At 46.3% G+C, this 21749-nt stretch overlaps 6 protein-coding genes across 6 annotated transcripts; 2 read left to right on the plus strand and 4 right to left on the minus strand.

The window, feature by feature from the left end:
- Positions 1–11140: 11140 nt before the first annotated feature.
- Positions 11141–12118, minus strand: MYCFIDRAFT_154437 (uncharacterized protein; the record flags this gene model as incomplete). The annotated part of the gene is made up of 1 exon (XM_007929147.1): positions 11141–12118. The coding sequence occupies one exon, from the start codon at positions 12116–12118 to the stop codon at positions 11225–11227; it is 894 nt and encodes a 297-aa protein (XP_007927338.1). The 3' UTR covers positions 11141–11224.
- Positions 12119–12621: 503 nt separating this feature from the next.
- Positions 12622–13410, minus strand: MYCFIDRAFT_139148 (uncharacterized protein; the record flags this gene model as incomplete). The annotated part of the gene is made up of 3 exons (XM_007929148.1): positions 12622–12846; positions 12904–13242; positions 13300–13410. The coding sequence occupies 3 exons, from the start codon at positions 13408–13410 to the stop codon at positions 12622–12624; spliced, it is 675 nt and encodes a 224-aa protein (XP_007927339.1).
- Positions 13411–14567: 1157 nt separating this feature from the next.
- On the plus strand, positions 14568–16097 carry MYCFIDRAFT_32590 (uncharacterized protein; the record flags this gene model as incomplete). The annotated part of the gene is made up of 2 exons (XM_007928768.1): positions 14568–15773; positions 15810–16097. The coding sequence occupies 2 exons, from the start codon at positions 14568–14570 to the stop codon at positions 16095–16097; spliced, it is 1494 nt and encodes a 497-aa protein (XP_007926959.1).
- A 1301-nt stretch (positions 16098–17398) lies between these two features.
- MYCFIDRAFT_197082 (uncharacterized protein) lies at positions 17399–18457 on the minus strand (the record flags this gene model as incomplete). The annotated part of the gene is made up of 1 exon (XM_007929149.1): positions 17399–18457. The coding sequence occupies one exon, from the start codon at positions 18455–18457 to the stop codon at positions 17399–17401; it is 1059 nt and encodes a 352-aa protein (XP_007927340.1).
- A 387-nt stretch (positions 18458–18844) lies between these two features.
- Positions 18845–19937, minus strand: MYCFIDRAFT_211452 (uncharacterized protein). The gene is made up of 5 exons (XM_007929150.1): positions 19859–19937; positions 19723–19768; positions 19642–19652; positions 19246–19552; positions 18845–19193 (listed from the first exon to the last, which is right to left on the minus strand). Exons 2-5 carry the CDS (start codon positions 19723–19725, stop codon positions 19059–19061), a joined length of 456 nt encoding a protein of 151 aa, XP_007927341.1. The 5' UTR covers positions 19726–19768; positions 19859–19937; the 3' UTR covers positions 18845–19058.
- Positions 19938–20665: 728 nt separating this feature from the next.
- On the plus strand, positions 20666–21732 carry MYCFIDRAFT_78785 (uncharacterized protein; the record flags this gene model as incomplete). The annotated part of the gene is made up of 2 exons (XM_007928981.1): positions 20666–20734; positions 20818–21732. 2 exons carry the CDS (start codon positions 20666–20668, stop codon positions 21730–21732), a joined length of 984 nt encoding a protein of 327 aa, XP_007927172.1.
- Positions 21733–21749: the final 17 nt, after the last annotated feature.

The raw sequence follows: 21749 nt of genomic DNA on the forward strand, positions 1-21749 counted from the left end.
TACCTAGTTGAATTTTTAGTAGGTAGAGTATAAGGATATTCAGAGGGAGTATTAGGTAGAGTTGCGAAGGCAGGTATATAATATGCTCTAGAAAACAGGGATAGTGCCTATAACTATAACTATTAGGCTCTTCAACCTTCCTTATTTTTCCCTGTTTTCTTTTTATAAAAATCTAAACTAATACAAATCAACCGGAATGTCTATCTTCTTTTAGTTCTTTGAAAAACCTAGCAGCGTAGCTAGTAGCGTGGCCGGCAGCGTAGCCGGTAGCGTGGCCGGCCTTTTTACTCCTTAGTACTAACGGGATTTTAGGAGACTTCTATTCCGTACGGCCAATAAAGCATACTGTACTATGTATATATGCTTAGAGAGTATTTAGAGCGCGGTATGCAGCGCCGTATAACAGCGGCTCATTTCGTATATAGAAAAGCTTATAGATAACACTACGAACATCCTTTCTACTAGAACATCTATCCTACCTAGCACCGTCTCGAATGTAGACATTCTAGCCTTTTAGAATCTAATCGAGTGCTTTGAAATCCTTGTCTATAATCGTTATACGCTTCGCGTAGATAGCTATAAGGTTAACCGCTAAAATAGTATTAGTATAGTCCGAAAAGAGGTAGAAGAGAAATATACATTCGAAGATACGAACTAGGTAGGCTTCTACAGCCTCTTAAAGGGCGCCTATCGCGGAGGCTTAGAAGCGAAGGTCCGTTCTATAATCCTAGGCAATTTCGCGAATAAGTCGTTAGAAAGGAGTTTTGCGGATTAGGAGCTAAGAACTCTTCTAATACTGCCGAATCTTACGGAGGGCTACGGCTAAAGAAGGATTAGTAAAAAGACAGTAAGAATGCCGGCTACGCTACCGGCTACGCTACCGGCTACGCTGCCGGCTACAAATAGGACTTACTTCCTAGGCGCTATCGACGCTTCGTACGATTGCTACTAGCAGTAGAAGCGCTAATTGTCGTCTTGCGTAGAGCCTTGCCCGCCGTTGTCTTACGCGGAGCCTTGCCCGCCGTTGTCTTACGCGGAGCCTTGCTCGCGACGCCCTTTCTAGTACTAGAGCTAGCGGTAGCAGTAGCAGCCATCTTACGTTAATATACTGTGCTCGTTCTACTATTTCCGATCTTGTTGCGACCCGCAGAAGTAGCAGGTCCCTTCTTGCGAGGCGTCGTAACTTAGTTAAGTAGACTCGCTATTATAAAAGTCGTCGAATTAAGGAAAAAAAGTGCGTTGCGAAGGTATACGAAGGCGCGCGCGGAGCGAGGGTATTGCGGAGGTAGTAGATATAGAGCGTAGAGGTATAGGTATCGATGCGAAGGTTGAATATAGCGGTAGTGTCGCGGTGTCGCTAGGCAACAGAGTAAGCTTCGCGTAAGCCTATATTATAGTAACGTTAGAGTAAGGAAAGAAGGTAGGCACGGCTAAAAAAGGCAGGCACGGCTAAAAAAGGCAGGTACGGCAGACTTTGAAATATAGCCGGCATATATAGCCGGCATAGTAATAGGCGAAAGCCTCCTTTTAATAAATAGCCGGCGTAATAATAGTATCCTACTATAGTATAGATATTCTTTAGTAATGCCTTTACTAGCTATAGTAATCTTATAAGTAACCTAGGCCTATTGCTAGTAAATATAAGAAATATCAGGTAGGCTATACTAAACAAGCTAGTCATTTAGCAGGAAAAGGCCTACTACCGTCTCTATATACCGGCTACGAGTGCCGGCTACGAGTGCCGGCTATCGCTCTAAATTCAACTCCGCCCTATCTCGGAGGCTAAGGTACCGAGCGGAAACCCTACAGCTTATATTCACTCGGTTATCGCGGAGCGCTTACAGGTGAGGTATTAGAAAAGAGTATAAAAAGTACGAGAAGAGTATCCTAGGATATAGGTCGTAAGTGAATAAGAGTAGCACGCCTAGTTATTTATATAGTACGTTACTCTATACGACTAAGAGCCTATATTATCTCGTGCTTCGCTTGTAAGACCTCGACTCTACTAATATACTATTATTCTCCTGCTCGGTCGCTGTCTCAAATCTTCTTCGAGTTGCCGGACTTAGTGCGCATCTATAGCTATGCAATAGCGCTACGTATTATAGAGAATCAACTCCGCCGTATCTCGAAGGCTAAGGTACCGAGCGGAAATCCTATAGCTTATATTCACTCGGTTGTCGCGGAGCGATTATAGGTGAGGTATTAGAAAAGAGTATAAAAAGTACGATAAGAGCATCCTAGGATATAGGTCGTAAGTGAATAAGAGTAGTACGCCTAGTTATTTATATAGTACGTTACTCTATACGACTAAGAGCCTATATTATCTTGTGCTTCGCTTGTAAGACCTCGACTCTACTAGTATACTATCGATCTCCTCCTCGGTCGCTAATACGCTGTCTCAATTCTTCTTCGAGTTGCCGGACTTAGTACGTATCTATAGCTATGCAATAGCGCTACGTATTATAGAGAATTTCTCGTTGAAGTTTCTCTCTCGTAGGCTTGCTATCTGCCTCGTAGTACAGAGGATCAAAGTGCTAATACTAAAGAATCTCCTTATAGTTAGGATGCTAGGGCTCCTTAGGACCTTTGTATTTTAGGTCTAAATAGAGACGTATTATAAACGTTCTATCGCCCTTTCGCTTACTACCCGCTAGGTCGCGATATACGAAGAAACTAATCTGAATGTAGCTCGTCTCTATAAGAGCCGGGTGAATATAGAGCGCTAGGTTTCTACTTCGTACCTTAGATTTAGGGACGGCGCGGAGATAAAATCAGAAATATAGCCGGCACCTATAGCCGGCAAAAGGATGCGAAAATGGGCCTCCTCCTAGGTTAATCTAACGACTAAATATAATTTCCAACTAACCCGCTATAAACCGACGCCGAATTTTAGCTAGAAGCTGTATATCTTTATTTTGAAGAGTAACCCGCTTCGTATAGATAGCAAGGAGGTTTGAAAGCTTAAGCTCGGTTACGAGAAATGCCTCCGTAGCTTCCTAAAGAGTACCAATCGCCTTAGCCGTAAATCGCATACCAGACCGAAAATCTAATGTAATTTCTCGGACGAGTCGCTAGAAGGGAGTCTTAGGGATTAAAAGCTCGGTCCCTCTTTTGTTTTAGAAAAGCCGGATCTAGCGAAGGGCAATAGTACCTAGTTTAAAGCGCCGCTTCTTTATCGTCGAGTCCTGCCTTGTTCCCTTTCTTTTAATAGAAAGATAACTTTTCTTCGCAATAGTCTTCGTCCGCCTACTCTTTTTAGCCTTCTCCTATCTACCTATAGCCTTCTTGTTTTTCGGTACTATTTTCCGAGGAACCCCCTTCCTTCGTATATACTACGGAGAGCCTTGCTCTTCCGATATCTCGTTCTCGCTACGGTCTCCCTATGCTTAGCTTGCTTTACCCTTGCCCTTTAGCCTCTAAAGATATTTATTTGCGCGTTTAGGCGACGAGGGCATATCGGTAGGACCTAGAAAATTAATAAGCATATAATCGTAGGGAGACATTAATGCTTCTTGCCTTCTAGAACAAATAGTCTTCTATCAAACCGCCTTATTAGGTTATCGTTAGATTCGAATAAAGGATAGTAGCTTAAGGAAGGGGAGGCAGCCGGCTTAGGAAGGCCCGAAGAGCCGAATCCTTAAGGCATATTTGTCTTTAAGAATATAGGGAAAGGGAAGAAGGAGAGGAAGAGCGAACAGAGAATTAGAAATAGTCCGTAGGTAAGCGGGGTCGGTTGCTATAGCAACTAGTCTGTTTGGGTCCTAGGAATTCGAAACACATTTCGGACATATACCGGCTATATACGCCGGCTATATTACCTTGTACGTAAACGCTTCGTCTCCTTAAAGCTGCTCTAAGCCTATATACGTTTCCGCTTCTCGACCCGGTATCGCTTTCTGCCTCCGCCTTCCTCCTCTTCGTTATCGCTAATTAGGGTTTCGCTTAGACTAAATTTCGTATTCTCTTCGCGCTCCTAGGTTTCTTCGATCTTAAGGTTTTCTAATTCCTCGATCAACTCCTTTAGTATAATCTTTAGTAACCTGCCTTAGCGATTCTAGTAGAGGAGATAGTATCGGAATACTATAATAGATTCGAAGGTAGTAGGCGAGTATGTTCGATTAAAGCGGCCCTAGTAACGAGCGATACTAAAAGACCTCTTATAGCCTATGCCTACGCTTAGGATAGCGAGGACGTCCCGAGCGACCGACGCTATCGTTAGAAACTTAGGCTCTAACCGCTGCTATATAGCGAGAATATCGTCTCCGAATTCGTCTAGAAGACCGGTAAGATCTGGAGATTATTAGCCCTCTTTCCGAGCCTACGGGTTTGTACTTACTTGCGCGCCGATAGAGATCGAACTCTTCCTTATTTACTTTAGTAGTTGCTTCCTCTTCTGCCTCTACTTCCTACCTACGAAACAGGTATAATGTCGGAGCCTTCTAAACCTTCTTTTTCTTTGTAGGAGCTGCATTTAGACCAGTTTCTTTCCGACGCTCGTAGAACATCTTTTCTAGAATAGTCTAGTAATGCTTCGGCTATACCTCGTCCGCCTTCTATTCCGGCCTCTGCTAGTATATATCCTTTTCTACCGGGTTAAGCAAGCACGTAACGCTATAGATATCCCCGAACGAGTCAAAGGTAGTACTGTAATATTTATACAACTTAGTATAGGAGGTGTCTATAGCTTTCGTTATAGCTACTTTCTAGGGAACGCTCTTCTTAGCTAGCTTAGCTACGGTTTCCTCGAGCTCGTTAAAGAGCTAGTTGTAGTACGTAAAGACAAGGTAGATCGTCGGTCCTCGGGTTCTTCTAATCGTAGTAGTAACCTTCGCGTAATGCTTACTAATATCGACGAGATACTCTGCTTAGCGCTATTCGGCGGCGGTAAGGCCGAGCTACTTAATACCCTCGGAACTCTAATAGATCTCGAGAGCGGTACGTAAAGTATATCCCTTCGTAACTATATAGAAAGTCGAATCGAACCGGGTCTTAACGTCTTAGGTAAAACGGAGTAGGCGCTAAGGAGGCCGCTTTTGCTATCGCTTATTCTATGCGATATTCTAGGTATCGGTTTTAGGGCGCTCGATTAGGTTCTTTTAAATAGCCTCGAATCGGTTATATCTCTGTAAGCTCGAGTTCGTATATATTGCTAGACGACGAAGCTAGAGAAAAAGAGTTAGAACTATACTAGGTTGCCGGCTATAGGTGCCGGCTACGGACAAAAGTTATACCTTATACAAAACGAGAGCGAGGCTCTCTGCCTTATCCCGTCTCATTGCTGTAATAAGTTTCTCGACTTTCGACTTTGCTTTATCCTTATCTAGGATCTTCTATTAGTCGTCGTTTAATAGTGCAATTTTAAGCGTCTTAAAGAGGGCTCGGATCGCGATTTGAACTATATAAGCGAGGCAGGGAAACTTCTATAGGGATGTAACTAGCAACGACGTCGGCTCCGATTCAATAGGGCTAGGGCTATTAATAGGCTCCTCTTTATCGTTATTATCGTGCGTATTGTCGTGCGTATCCGGAATCGTAGCGAGCTTAACATTCGGAAGATTAAGCTAGATTGTAGACCTTATAATCTCCTCTACGTACTCGACCCTATCGATATAATTAGTGATTTTAAAGACATATGCGAGTGAATTGTATATACAACGCCTTATACAATGTTCGATTATTACTAGCGTTGTCCGCAGTAATCGAGATTAGTTTCGTTGTTACGCTAACCCTGTCTATTGCCGTATAGACAAGCTTCGCTATATCCTTACTAGTATAGGAACCTAGAATTTTAGGGAATCCGATTATAAGTTCCTAGAGTTTCTAATCCGAATTGATAAAGTATAGCATAATCGAGAGGAAGGAGGCTCTTATAGTCCGGCTTAACTAGCTATCGATAGTAATAGCTACTCGGCGAGTATTACGGAGGATCTCCCGAATGTCGTCTAACGTAGCCTCTTTGTTCTTTTCGAATATAATACGCTAGGTTGTCGCGCCGAGAAATAGGGGAGGGTAGTTTGTAAGATATAGGTATATCTTCTATATAGACTCCCTTTCGTAGAAGTCTTCCGGAAGACCGTTTATAGCTAGCATTTCGTTTACTAGTTGCTTAAAGTCTTCGGGGGAGAAATCGGTAGCCTTCAATCCTAGAGCTTCCTTAAGCGCAGCCTATAATAATTAGCTAGATCTCTACGGTTGATTTAGGTAGCCGGAATCTATAGCCGGCAGCTATAGCCGGCAGCTATAGCCGGCATTTTAGAAGATATACCTCTTTCTAGAACGCTATATCTACATCAACTCTCCTCTCTCCTTAAGATTCCCGATACCGTTTAGAATAGAGATAGTTCGTAGGCGATGAGTTCCTATCCCCTAGTTTCGGGTGTTTTAAGATTGAACCGTAGAAGTTGTAGACAATTACTAGTTAACCTTTAAGTCGAGAAGTCGTATAACGGTATAATGCCCCCTCTATAAAGAACTTCTAGAATGTGTCCGTTCGCTCCTTACTCCCCTATCGCATCGAGTACTTCCGGAGTTTACACTCCTTCGAACGTAAGTATAAAGGGAACTATATCTTATAGACCTATTGATTAAACTGCTCTATATACTCGGGTTTCTAAAGATACGCCTAGCTAGCCTTTTCGAAGATTTCCGGGTTAATACTCGATGTTCTTATATCTCCGAACAACCTTCTACTTAGACTCCGTAAAGGTGAGGACTAGGTAGTAGTACCCTATAATGAATTCCTACTACTAGGATTCGGAGAGGATGAATCTAGCCCTAATCGTCGTCTAGGACTCGATAGGCTCGAAGGTGAGTATGCGACCTCCTCTCGACGTTGTCGCAATCTCGCTCGTATACTAGACTGTTTCGACTGTCGTCTCGTTATTACCCTTCCTAGTGTAGCGCCTAGTGTATAGACAATGTCGGTCGGCATATTTTGAGGTTTCGTACGGTAAGGTAAGGACTTAGGAGTAGTAGATGTGTACTAGTAGCTATAGAGAAACACCCTTTCTTTTATAGCATCGTATCGTTAGGAACAGCTAGGCAGTAAATAGCTAGCCACCTTTTTTTTTTGCTTCCTAGCTACCTAACTACTAGATTTTTTTTCCTAGCTACCCTAGCTAGCCTAACTACTAGAATTTCTTTCCTAGCTACCCTAACTACCTGAATTTTGCCTTCTATACGGCGGCTCTCTCCTACTAACGGAACCGAGCTACTATACCTAACGAATCTAAGCTCGTTTTTAGTCTCAATCTATCCTCTTTCGGTATAAGACACTCGACAAGCAAATGCTTAGGCCGAGTCTGACTACGAAACCTAAGACTAACTAATAGCTCTATTAACTAATCCTAATCCTCGAACTCCTTCCGCTTCTTAGTAAAGACCTTAAAGAGCGCTCGAGCTTCTTCGGGTGCCTGCGGAGTAGTCGAGATAAAGCCGTATCGCTGAAATAGGTAATCCTTCGGAGGCTTATATAGAGATTTAGAGAATTCCAACGCTAACCTATCCTACTAGTAGCTTAGATTCCGGATATAAGCCCTCTCTGCCTTAGTAAAGATTTCATATAGCAGTAGCACTCTGCCTTCGAGAAACGCTTTCTGTTTAACTATTAGTATCTGCCGGCTACGAACGCCGGCTATATATGCTAAGCATAGAATAATTACCTGTACCCCTTCCTCCTATAGTAATACTTCTGCCGTCCCTAGATACCTAGCCCCGATCGCATTAATCGCAAGCCACTTTGCCTTTATAGACGTAAAGGCTTCGCTCTAATACTAATAAAGAAACTTCTACTCTATATCGAGGATATAAAGACGACTAGTCTCGATTCCAATCCTTGCTAGCTTTTCGTAGTAGCTTTAACTATGATTTTCTAGATTAATAGGACTTATGCCTTAGCCCTTTACTAGTATCTCGTCTCTTTGACTATGCTCGATCTACTCCTAGCGCTTATCGTCTATAGCGTTAGGCCCTAAGACTGCACCTGTTACTAGATCGACGTATAGTATCTCCTCGCTTTTTTTAGTTCCTTTATTCGTAGTATTAAGCTCTATCGCGGCATCCTAAACTCTAGCATTGTTGTTCTCGGCTATCTAAACATCTCCGTTACTATCGGTCGTATCGATAGAGGTAGCGACTATAGGTCTGAATGCTATTAGTTAACGTGTTAAAGAAAAATATGCCGGCTACAGCTGCCGGCTACGGCTGCCGGCTACGGCTGCCGGCTATAGCTGCTAGCTACGGCCGCTAGCTAGATTGACTTACGCTGCTAGAACTTCACGCTCGAAAACTGGCCGCAATTCTTTCCTCCTCTTAGCCTTCTCTTAGGTTGTCTTCTTATTCCAACCTTTACTTTTTTCTATAGGCGCTAGCTATCGATAGAATGCCTTATTCCGCGCCTTTCTTCTCTTATCCTTAGCTCTTTTATCTTTATCTATCTTGTCCTTTCTCTCGCGGTCTCGTACGGAATTCTTCTTCGTAGAGTACTCCTCTTTAGTCTTGCGCTTTTTAGTTGGACGCTTAGGCAAAACAAACTCGCGGTCTTTAGTTCTATCTTCTGTTTAGCGCGCGGCGCGCTTCTCTCTTGCTATTATAAGGGAAAGGGGCGGGGGCGCAGCGTATAGTAGTTGTTGTCGGTATAGGTATAGAGGAAGAAGTTGAAAGTGTAAGAATATCGCGAAGCCCTAATTGTTGCCGCCTACGTAACGTTATACAGGTAAGCTTTCGCAACTACGGTAACTACGCCCCGGCAACAGCAACTACGCCCTAGCAACGGCAACTACGCCCTAGCAACGGCAACTACGCCCTAGCAACGGTAATAAAGCGTAGTAAATACAACCTAGTAACTATTATAGCCGGCAATCGTAGCCGGCAGTCGAATAAGAGTGTCCTTATAGCAAAACCACGCCCTAGCAACGGCAACTACGCCCTAGCAACGGTAAAAGAGCGTAGTAAATGTAACAGAGTTACTATTATGGCCGGCAATCGTGGCCGGCAGTCGAATAAGAGTGTCCTTGTAGTAAAACCAATACAGTCTCTAGTTCAAACTAGGAATCTATATAGTTCGAAAAAACCAAACTAGAACTAGGGAGCTAGTTCGCCGCCAAGAAACCAAACCATATACGTTTAGTGGTTCGGAAACCGAACTACTGCGGGGTCTAATTAAACTTGCGCTTATATTCTTTACCTTTATAAAGAGCGGCTTTAATAGATAGGTCGTAAATAGCCTAAGCCTCCTTTATAGGGAATAACGAGAATAGGTTAAATAAGGGCGATAGCAAAGCGAGGTCCGTTAGAGCCGGCTTTAGATAAGAACGTCGGAAGTTATAGCGAGATTGTATAGCCTTACGCAATACCTTAATCGTACGAGGGCTTGTCGAAGTAACGAGCAGCTATTATAGCAATTCGGGGGTCGGTATGCGACTATATCGGTTTAGTAGAGGCGACGATAATATGCCCTAAGCAATTAAGTTTCCGAGGTCCTCTTTAACGTAGCGATTATTAGCGTAAGACTAGCTATTTAGGTTGACAATAGCGGGATTAGCAGAACGGCCTTGCTTAATAGTAATAAGGTGTTCCTCTATCGCCTCCTCTACTATCGCTAAGGCTTCTATTTGCTAGGCTTCTTCCTATTCTAGCGACTCCTAAATTAATTCCTAGTTCCAATCTCTAGTAGTAGTACTATACTGTTCTCGAATGTGTCGATAAGGGACCTCCCTATCTACCGGGAATATGCCTGTCTTACGGAATGCCGACCTTATATTATAGGAAGTAAATGTCCTCGCCCGAATAGTAGAAAGAGCCTCTACAAACTCAGGTATTCTAAAGTTACTAATACCGTAGTGTATAGCCTCGAGTACTACTTGTCTATACCTCGTCTTATATACTTAGAATAGTATAACGTCTAATAGCTATATAAAGTGTAAAGTGTGTAGTTATAGGCCCTATAATTGAATCCTATATCTCTTCGCGAAGGCAGCGAATTCCTTAAAGTAGTAAGAGCTATAATTGTTATATAATAACAGCCTCTATTCGCTCGGATCGTTAGGCCTCGTCTTGCGCTTAAACTAGCGGATGTAGTGCATTGCAGTGTCGTCGGTTATATATCTAGACTCGTTAATAGTAATTAAGAAGTTGTCCTTGCCTAATAACGAGGGTATAGTTAGTAAGTAACGTTGTTATTGCCTTAGGTAGTAGACTTACCTTCCTTCGGCACCTATCGTTCTTATACTATTATACCTTTAACAATTAACTAATAATCTATTACATTACTATACGCGTTAGCTGTCTCGACGATAGTAACGTAAGTACGATTAGTATCGCATTTAGTCTATATACGGCGCTTCGTATCCTGCGTTACTACGTATTCGCAGCCTCTAATTCTAATCCGAAAACTAGTTTCGTCGAAATTCTATATATTCTAAGGCTTTACCTTTAACCGCCGTAATATAGCTTTAAATCGATTAAACTACGACCTTATAACGGCTAGATCGTAGGCCTCTTTGCGCTGTTTCTCGATCGGTTTAGATTTAACCTTGCTAAGGCTATGTCGAGCTAGGAAGCGGTCCGCCTAGTCTATACTAAATAGTGCTATTGCGAGGGCACTGTTACTAGCTGCTAGCGAGTCCTTTAGTATATCTATAGTAACTACTATAATAAGCGACACTAGAAGAAACATACCTATAGCGTCTCTTTCTCGACAATAGTCCGCTAGCGCTAATTCCTAGCTCTTACTAAGTTTGGTGTTAGTTAGCTCGCGACCTAGGTATAAACTACGACCTCGCAATCGCTAATAAATACGCGAATATAGGCCTTCGGCGCCCTCGCTCTTATATAGTTCTTTTAGACTAAAGCGCCTGTCTTATAACCTCTATTCTTAAGCCTTTAATACAACCCTTTCTACTACCTTCTCGAGCCTCTTAGTCTCGGTAAGCCGTTTAGTACGTATGCGCTTCTTCCTTCTACCCTTCCGAGCTACTATATCGACGGTAATAGCAATAGTAGCGAATACTATGTTATAAAGAGATAGAATACGCGCTAGAATAGAGGTGGACGCGCCTGCTAAGGGATTATATAATAATCGGCGGCAGTGAGGTCTATAGCTACTATATACTCGGATAACCTCGCTAATATAATATTTAGACTCGCGGTTCAATACTGCATACACCTGGATATCCATATGGGACTGGAACCTACCACCATATCGATGTTTACGTATGGCCTACTAAGAAAAGCCGATTTTACGTATGGACCAAATCCCCGCGATCAGCGGGGTGAAGTGACTGAAGAAACCCCGGATATATCCTGCCTTCGCGATCTGCATCTCCACAGTGTCCACAGCGGAATCATAGTATCCGGGGTACAATTCGGTGTTATTGTAACTCTCACCACCATTCGGCATAACAACTGTACAAACATAGCTGTTTCCGTCTCGAGCCCAGATCACGGCTGTTGATATCGGATCGGAGACATCAATGCCTTTCAGCCAAGCTTGTTTTTGGTCCGCGTACTTTCCAGAATCAATCTCTGCGACCAAGTCGTCTGCCCAGCTGGCGGCTTCCTCAAGTCCATATCCTCCTCGAAGTTCTTCTGGAATGCTCGTGTCCCAAGCAGCATGCAGATTTGTATCCTCGCCTTCGAATGTAACGTCGATGCCATTGCCGCCGATTTCGTATGCCTCGTCGTGAAGAGGTTGTGAGATGTCACCCGAAAAGTGGACGATCCATCTCAGGGCGTAGTTGCGCTGAAGAGCATCCAGGTCCGAGCCCTGAACGCGTTGTGTGTAATTTGCAATGGCCGACACCACGCATCCTTCGTCTGAACAATCTCGCTCGTAGTCAACATTGCAAGAGGTAGGCGGGTCATCGTTGGCATCAATGTAGTGGAAAGCGGCACTGAATTCGCCCTCTGCAGTGTAACGGTATGAGTCGGCCCAAGTCGCGATGCTGGCCAGGTAAGAGGATGATGTATCGTTTAAGATAGACTGTGCCCATGCTGCTGTCGTGTCACAAACATAGTGTTGTGCGATGTAGGCGATAGTTTGATGTCCAAGAGAGCCCCAGGCGTGAACGTTTTGCAGACTTGCAGAGCCTAGCAGGATATACTGTGTGGTTTTCATGGCTTCCGGTGGTAGAAGGACATCAAGGTGGATCGCGAAGTGAATAGAGGAAGTGCATAGAGGAAGTGCATAGTTTTAAGCATCGTTGAACTTGCCACAACTTCTCGTGACACCTGCCTATCGCATGTTCATCTTTGTCTTATCTCAGCCAAGTCCAATCGTCTCAAAACTTGAGTCGATCGTGTTCCTGCATGGGCGGCGACGATGCTTGATGAAGCAGGTCATCGGCGCGTGCGGCACTTCAGACCTTGTCGCCAAGCGATTCGTCCGACCAATGAAATGCGATCCGCTTCCAATCACATGAACATGGTTGAAACAAGAACCAGACGATCTGTACGTGGTGTCAGGCGAAGTCCGTTGGGCATAGTCACGTATGATGGCAGACACATGTTCGGCGGCTGCGAGTGGAGTGGAAATACTTCGTCTCCGTGGCAATAGCCATTGTAGTCGAAAATTGGGTATCTTTATCTTTTGCACGCTTTTATTTGATGCATTCCGAAAGATCATGGTTTTGTGCTGCTGCTGCTCCAAGCCTGCCGGAATAGCTTCGAGAGCCTCTCTCCTTGTGCTTCGTCCTTCAGCCTGGTGGTCAAGAAGCCTTGTAAATCGCTCCAGAAATGGTCAGTGTTGATTATCGATTCTGGCGAGTCGTCCGAGGTGTCCATTTTCTCAGCTTCTACCGCAGCCTTCTCACTTTCAGGAGCGGGTGTCTTCTCATCTACTTCCATCTTGTCTCTAGCTAGTGGAGCTGGCAGAGCTTGCGGAGCTGGGGCTTTCTCGACGACCGCCGGACTATGAGCTCGAGGTGTACTACCAGCTCCTCCTAGAATCATGATACTAAACTCGACGTCCTTTTCTACTCCAAGATCTTTGAGCGTCTTCAAATCTTGCGCAGGTTTCTTGTTCAGCAGCAACTTGATCTTATCTTGCTGTAGACCCGTTTGAGAGGCATACTGGCTCTTGAGGTCGAATATGGTAGAATCTAACGCGATATTTGGTAGCGTCACAGTCTCGCCCGCTTTCATCGGCTTCAGTGTGGCAGAAATGGTCTTCGCGTGCGCTTGCTGCGTGGAAGTAGGGCCGGTCTTTCGTGGATATGGATGTGTTTGCTTCGGTAGAGTGTACTACAGAGACTCAGCATATGTCCATGTCCATTTCCACCCCCTCAAAGGAAAGCATACCGGACTCTGGTTCGGATACTTTCTAGGATCGCTGACATGGTCGGCTGGCAGCTTGATGGCTTTCTTGTCGAGTGTCGCCAGGAAAGACTTGGCAAACGTGACTTCAGACATGATGTGCCGTTCGAAGCGCGCGTACAGAGTTTCGTTCTCGAAGTGAGCCAGCGTGTCAGGGTGAAGTGTGTGATGGTATGGGTTGTTGTAAAGCAGTAAACTTGGCTGGGATGCGGGCGCGCACGGGCAGGATGACGATGGAAGCTTTGGTCCCCTAGAGCTTGAAGGGGCGCGACTATTCGCAAATCAGCCCCGGCTATTCATAAATCAACGGACCCAGGGCCGCTCCGGTCTCGGTGAGACCATATTGTTAGTAATCTATATAGTATAATATCGCATAGAGACTTCTAATAGCTATACTAGCTACTAAGTAGAATTATAATATAGGAAAGAGGAATTAGGTAAATAATAGATATCTATAGATAGAATTAGATCCTATAGCTAATCTTAAGATTCTTAACTTAAACTACCCTAGGTATACTACCTACCTAGCAAATAAGACTCTACTACCCTTATATTAACGTATAGCTCCTACTATACTAAATTAGTATAGCCTAGGATACCCGCTAGCGCTATAAGTACTAGCGGAGTTCTTAGAGATAGCGGAAGTTAGAGTCCTTTATATATAGCCTAAGGTAAATAGGTAGATACTAGGCTTCTATTATATAGCCTATACTAGTAGGAGCCTATATAGTAGTCTATATTGTTTTTAACGTACTTATATCTCCTATAGGCTATCTTATATATATAGCCCTTACGTAAAGGTTGCCGTAGTACTAGTAGTAGTAGAAGTAGAGTAGACTAGAAGGCTTCTAGGCTTAGCCTATCTTATCGCTTCTTACTAGTCTATAGCCTTAGTAGCTTACTAAATAAGCTTAGGTCTAGTTGCCTTATACTAAGTCGACTATATAAGCCGCTTATTAATCTACTTAAGTAGCTCTAAGCCTAAGGTATAGTAATATAATAGCGATAGTAAGGTAGACAATAGCTATCTAGCGGTAGAGGATATAACTAATAAATTTATTTAATTTACCCTAGGCCTTCTCTACGATTGGACGACTAATTTATAAATAGCCGGGGCTGATTTACGAATAGTCGCGCCCAGCTTGAAGCTTGAAGTGGAATGGCGCTAAGAATTCTCAATCACATGAAGACATCCATGACACTAAAGAAATGACCAGATAAGTTAACGATCGCGACACTGTGGCTAAGCGACCATGGCAAACCTCTACAACCTCGAGCCGCAACCCACGGCGAAAGTGGTGCTCAACACGACCGCCGGCGACCTCACCATTGAACTCTTCGCAAAGCAGACTCCCCTCGCCAGTCGCAACTTCTTGCAGCACTGTTTGGATGGCTACTACAACAACACTATATTTCACCGACTCGTACCTGGCTTCATCATACAAGGCGGCGACCCTACTGGCACAGGATCAGGCGGAATCTCTGCGATCAACGATGGCGAACCATTTCAAGATGAGTTTCATAGCAGGCTCAAGTTCAATCGCAGAGGTCTGCTTGGTATGGCAAACGAAGGACCAAACAGCAATGGATCTCAGTTCTTCTTTACGTTGGATGCGACGCCTGAGCTGCAAGGAAAGAACACAATGTTTGGGAGAATCGAGGGAGACACAATATACAACTTAATGAAGATGACCGACAAGGATTTAGTCGGGTTGGAGGAGGGAAGTGAAAGGCCACTATATCCTACAAAGGTCACAGGAGCAGAGATTCTGGTCAATCCATTTGAGGACATGGTCGCGAGGGTCAGGGAAGCGCCAAGGACCAAAGCCGAGTTAAAGAAGCCTGATGCGAAGAAGAGGAAGAAGCCAGCGGGCAAGAATGTAATGAGCTTTGGAGGCGATGAGGAGGAGGAAGCTGCACCGGTCCTGAAGAAGGCCAAGGCAAACCCAAAGCTCGTAGCTGCCGAGGAAGAAGATGAAAAGCGTGTAGCGAAGGAGCCCAAAGAGAAGAAGGCCAAAAAGGAGATTGTAGAGGAGTCACCACAGCCTGTCACTGAGGCAAAGACGATGAGATCAGAAGAGGCGAAGAAGTCACAGGAAGGGGAGCAAGACGAAGATGAATCAGACTCTCAGCCCGACGAACGCGAAGCGAGAAGACGGCAAAAAGTGCTGGAAGATACCAATGCTCAGATAGCACAGCTCAAGGCTAGCATGAAGCGCACGGTGGACACAAAGCCGAAAGAGATAGAGAAGCCGAAGCACGCCCTGGAAGCCATGATACCTGCAACGTCAACGCGAGGACGAAAACGTGGGAAGGCTTCAGACGAGCAAGGCGCATTTGAGCTGTTCAAGTCCTTCAAGGCACGTCTCGAAGATCTGCCAGAAGACAAGACATCTGGAGACTCTATCGATGCCCCCAAAGTGAAAGCTCGTGAGACTAGCAATGGTGACAGCGAGTCTGTGCTACCAACTACGACCAAACCTGAGAATGACGAGGAGGCTGAGCTTTGCGACCTACACTTCATCGCGAACTGCCAGTCCTGTAAAGCTTGGGATGACGAGAAGCCTGATGGCAATGCCGAAGCGGATGAAGACGACGATCCCGGCTGGATGTCACATACGCTAACATTTGTGAAAGATACGCTCGGGAAAGACTTGCAATGGAAAGAGCAGATGAAGCAGATTGAGGTTATTGATCCGAAAGAGAAAGCAAGAGCTTTGAAGGAAGAGAGGCGGAAAGAGCGTGGTGTCAAAGGCAAAGACAGAGTGCGGGACAGGAGGTAGGGCAGATGCTCCATTGCCATGTATTGACACTGCGTGCTTTCGTTAGCACGGCACGAAAGCCCAATGCTCCATCGCTTGCTGGGTCACTCTCTTGGTCTCTTTCAGGGATCTGGTATCACAGTTGTTCTTGATCCGAGGATATTAATGAGCATCGATAATTTCCCAACCGGCATTTCGATCAATGTTGCATCATGATCTGGAAGACATTCATCAGAGCCGAAGCTGAACTGCCATTATTCGCCAAGCGATCACTCCCTGTCACGAGGTACGGCATATCGCACATCCCAGCTCCATCCATGTCATAGCCATGGCTTTCCGGAGCCTATTCTGTTGGCCTATTCTTGGACGAAAGTTGTCAGTGGCAACAACAACAATGGGAAGATATAAGCAGTCCTCGAATCGCAATCGACCAAGATCGAATAAATCTATGACCGCGAGCGCCCAACTCCACAGATCTCAAACTAGAAACCGAAACCCACAGCCATCATGCTTTCCAAATTCCTAACCCTTCTGACCCTCACAACGCTCTCCCTCGCCCAAAACAATTTAGACACTAGTCTCCACGTCACAAGCACGCAATGGCACGTCCAGGCCTACGACTCCTCTCCAGTGAATAATACCTGCACCGGAAACATGGTGATAGATATCGGAAGCGGAGAGTCTTCCGGCTGTGTCCAGCCCTCGGGAACACTTGGAGCAAAATGTTATATTGCTTTTACGAAAGATGGGAGTACGTGTACTTTGACCGCGTATAGGGGAGATCCGAAGAGTAATGTTGGAGATTCGAGTTGTATGAGCGATCGAACGAGTGCGAAATTCACGTTTGATGGACCCGCCGAGCAGGTTTTCTGGACTAGTTACTCGGCGAAGAGTTTGAAAGTCATATGTTGAGTTGGTTGGCGGGGAGGGAGGTGGCGAGTGAATGTCGAGGCTTGGAATGAGACGGCGGAATTGTTTATGCGCGTGGGCCTATTCAGAGCCTAGGACCCAAGTCGCAGAATTACAAGAAGAATTGAGTGCTAGCAGGTACCTACTGCTGTAAGGCAGTGTAAGCAACTGTAGAGCACTACGGATAATGCGACGTATTCGTCGAAGAGGCCAAGTGGAATTCTGAGCATGGGAGCTTACTTTACTTTGACTTCTACTGTAGAACTATCCAAAAATCACAAATACATACGCCGGAAGAATGCCAAGATTCGATACCGCCACCACAACCACTCCCACGAAATGAAAAAGACGCCGCCAAGACCCCATACCACCACAATCACTTCCAAAAGCCATCACACACATCCACACTCTCCTCAAAGCCCCTCCATATCCCTCCTCACCCTCTCAACCTCTCCCTCCAAATCCATCCCACTCCACTCAACCCCAAAATCAAGACCATGGAACCTATCCTCAACCTCTGACCTCGGACTTTCAAGTTGATACTCATAGTCCGCCACATTAGAACCCCTAAAGAGACTCGCCTGACTAGAAGCATAGACGGCAACCGTAGAGCCCCTCAAACTAGACTCACGATCCGGAACCTGAGGCGGATTCTGATCTCGCATCGGAGTGTCAGAGCGAAGAGTAGCCGCTCCCTGCCTCTGATTCTCCAACTCCATTCTCTGAGCGCTGGAAAATCGAACTTGTTGGGGAGCGCGAGCGATTCCGTTGGCTTCGGTCCCGAGAGGCATGCGTGCCGTTTCACGCATCTTGCGTTTGGGATGAGAGTGGCGATAAGGCAGGGTGTCGGTGCTGCTGTATTCGTCTGGTCCGTCCATGTGCCTTACATTTGCAGATAGCGTTGCCTCATGTCGATTGGCTTGATAGGCTGCGTGTTCCTTTTCGTCTGCTTGGGGTTGCTGTGGCTGCGTCACGTCGTCGCTCGAGAGGAGTGCATGTCTTGCGAGGTTACGCTGCTTCGACTGCTTGGAGCACGTGAAGCATGGCAGGCATCCATCAGGCTCAATCGCCTCTTGTGGGCCGTAGTTGGCAGCAGATTTGGGGAAGCAGCGTCGCTTCAAGACCTGGTAGATCTTGCAACCCCCGGTGATGATGGCTTCACGCGCCGTGCTTCGATCGTGGTTGCTCCTGACACTCTTGCTGGACCTTTTATTTCCAGACTCCTCAGCGTCACTGGCCGGCTTGTTGTCGCAGACATCACCGTTATGATCCGAAGGTGGAATGTTGATAGCGTGCCTTGATCGCAGTGGGAGGTCGAAAATTGTTGAGCCTTCTTGTATGTCATTCTGCACAGGATTGAACGCCTCGTCATATAGCAGCCATTCACCGATTTCGCTGACTGCCGAAGACTGGCTTCTTTCTGAGCTTCCCGACTTCTCCGAGAACGCAGTTGTCTCTGGCATCGGCGACATGCTGTAGTTCAGAACTCGGACGGAGTAAGAAGGTCGAGAAATGGGGTGAACGGAAGCGATGGCATCGAGTGTTCGACGAGGAATTATAGTCGCCATGCCCGCAATCGAGTGTCGGCGCATGACCGGTGGTGCAGACATCTTATACATCTCGGCAGATATGTTGGAAGCAGTTCTCACAGACGAGTCTTGGATCTCACTTCTTTTTTTGCAGTTTCCGTGGCACGAATGAAGAAGAAGAATGTCAGTTCTCGCGAGCGAGCGAGGAAGAGATATACAAATGTCGACGGGGACGCGAAAATCGGTGTGCGTGGCCTTTTCTTAGAGCTGGTAAGCTTGTCAGTATTGAGAAACATCAAGTCCACTGGGAAGGCTTCAAGCCATCCGCATCGGGGATAGCAATGAAACATTCAATCCCCATAATGGTCGTCTAAAGTCGCTGACGTTTATATCAAATTCAACTGCATGCATTCCAAGCCAACTTGACTATGGCGAGGGCGCCGGCCGTTCGCGTTCAATTCTGCTTCCGAAACCTTTCAATGCAAGGTCTTCTGGTATCGCTGCTGGTGGCTATGTCAGATGCACTCGCAGGACATCAGCCGACTCAGCGTCCCTTGGACACCTTGGAAATGATCGTGTCATGTTCGATGTCATCTGGGTCATTGGCCTGGACGTCAGCGGCAAGACCGTTGAGGGCACGCTTCAGAGCCTCCTTGGAAGAGGAGTACATCATGCGTGGCTGATAGGAAGTGTCAGTGATTGAACCGCATCGCGTTCATGTCAGGACTCACGTATTGCGGCGCATCATCTGGCACCCACGAGATAAAGGTGATCTTGCTGCGCTTTCCATCGCCGCCCTCTGCGTCGTACTCGACGTCAAAAACCGCGTATCTGCCACCGATTCCCTCCTCGCCGCGCTTGTTCTTGCTCTTGGCGTCGATAAGCTTCTGTCGGAACTTGCTGTAGTCTGGGTCTTCGCTGGTCTCCTCCACAACAATCTCCTTCCAGTCATCGGAAATCTTGTAAATGATCCACTTGGTCTTCTTGCCCAGCTTCAGCTCGTTGAAGGCTGTGATGCACTCAGGTGCGACCGAAACGCTGGAGGTGTGTTAGAATGTGGGTAGGCGTTGGGGACGAGGTCTGCGATATCGCTCGAGTGCGGGAGTACGGCGCGACTGGTAACGTACCCAGATGAGGCCTGTCAATCAGATGTCAGTACAACTACTCAGTACAACTACCGCATCTGAGCCCATTGAATGTGTACTCACCATGATTGAGGTTCAGCAGATGTAGCAGGCAGGTGCGTCCAAGATGCTGGAGCGAAGAGTTAGCCAACTTTTGTTGGTTGGGATCACAGCTGAGAAGGCTGTTATGTTGCCGCCTTCGACGGAGGCTTGGCCTTACCGGGGCTTTCTGTGTTTGTAGGCAGCGAGACACGAGGCTTGCGCGGCCGACTATTTCCAGATCGTTTGACCTGTGAGGTTGAGTTGTGACTGCTGTGTAGTTGCCCGCCGCGACGGAGGGGCTCTGGTTGGAGGAAGTGACGACCCTTGACCCCACTCTTTTATTAGTTGTAGCCTGAGGCAAGAACATGTTTCATTCACTTCGCCAAGTTTGTTTCTGTCTTGTGACTGAGCTGTTAGTGAACGCACGTTCCCTGTGACGACTTCCAGCCGGCATGATTGCATCCAAAGTGGCAATACTTCTGCTCGAATTTGACCAATAGAATACTGTGGATAACGAAAACTTCAGAATCCAGTTCGTCCTCGCTGTCGCTTCGTCTCGGGCCATTTTGTCTGCATCACAATGAGGCATAACGGTGGCAGGAGCAATCATTGCGGCGGCGGTGTCATCCATACGCGAAAGCGGCCAATTCGTCCTCCAGCTTGGCAGTGATGGACAACAACCACGTCCTACGAGAGCCTTGGCCGACTTTCCGGACTTTGTTTACCTCAGCTTGTCACAAAGTTGCATAAAATCCAATGCATAACTCGAACAATACCAGCCTGATCACAGCTCAAATGGGTCGATTGAGTTATGCTGCGAGAGATCAGCATTTGTAATGACAGAGAGGGCAAGCTAGATCCTGAGAGCTAGCAACGCCCTGAGAGATCATACTAGCCCTCTCCAGGTAGGAAGGATGTATATTCTGCTCGAATCCCCTCTCTCGTCTGGCATCACTCACACAGTCTGCTATCTGATACCACAGCCATGTCTTCCGACCAGAAACTCCTCGTCATCATCGGCATCACAGGCCAACAAGGCGGCTCCGTTGCCAAAGTCTTCTCAAAACTCGAACCATCCTGGCGAATCCGAGGCATAACCCGCAACCTATCCTCTGCTGCTTCGCAATTCCTTCTCAGGAACATCCTTCCATCGAGCTCGCAGCCGGCGACCTCAACAACCAAGCGTCTTTGGAATCGGCCTTCCAAGACGCAGACGCAATCTTCTCCGCCACAGATTTCTGGTCCCAATTCAAATCCTCAGGCTCCTACACCTTTGAAACCGAAAAAGACATCCCACCAAACATCCAAGCCTTCAATTCCGAACTCCAACAAGGAAAGAACATAGTCCACGCCGCAGCAACCGCACACTCCCGCAAACCTCTCCATAGATTCATCCTCTCCACCCTCTCGGACACCAAAAAATTCTCAAGAGGCACAATAACAGAAAACTACCATTTCGACTCCAAAGCCACCTACACCGCATACCTGAAGTCCCACCACCCGGACCTCGCCTCAGTCTCTTCATACTTACAAATCGGATGGTACCTATCCAACATCTGGGCCTGGCCAATCTGGACACCGCAGAAAAACCACCCTTCAGATCCGACTTCGAATATCTACATCTACCCAACAACCCACCTCACCTCCTCAACATCCCATCCAATCCCCTACGTCAATCCACCAAACGACACGGGCCACTTCGTCCGCGACTTATTCACATCCCCACTCTCCCCTCCCGCAACGAACATGTTGGGATCCTGTTGGAAGACTTCTCAAGAAACTTTCGCGGAGACGTGGGCTAGGGTTTTGGGTGTGGAGATTGAAATCGAGGGTTTGAGTTTAGAGAAAGTTGTGGCTTCGGGTGTGCCGGAATGGTTGGCGAGAGAGGTTATGGCTAGTGGAGAGTATGCTGATAAGTTTGGGTGGGATGGTGGGGAGGAAGGAGTGAAGAGTCCGGAGGAGGCGGGAGTTGAGATGAGTAGGTTGACGAATGTGGAGGAGTGGATTCGGGGACAGGATTGGAGTTCGATTGGGATTGGGAAGAAGGACTAGAAGGTTGGTCAGTGGTT

The sequence above is a fragment of the Pseudocercospora fijiensis genome (assembly GCF_000340215.1).
Source record: "Pseudocercospora fijiensis CIRAD86 unplaced genomic scaffold MYCFIscaffold_5, whole genome shotgun sequence".
Taxonomy (NCBI): domain Eukaryota; kingdom Fungi; phylum Ascomycota; class Dothideomycetes; order Mycosphaerellales; family Mycosphaerellaceae; genus Pseudocercospora; species Pseudocercospora fijiensis.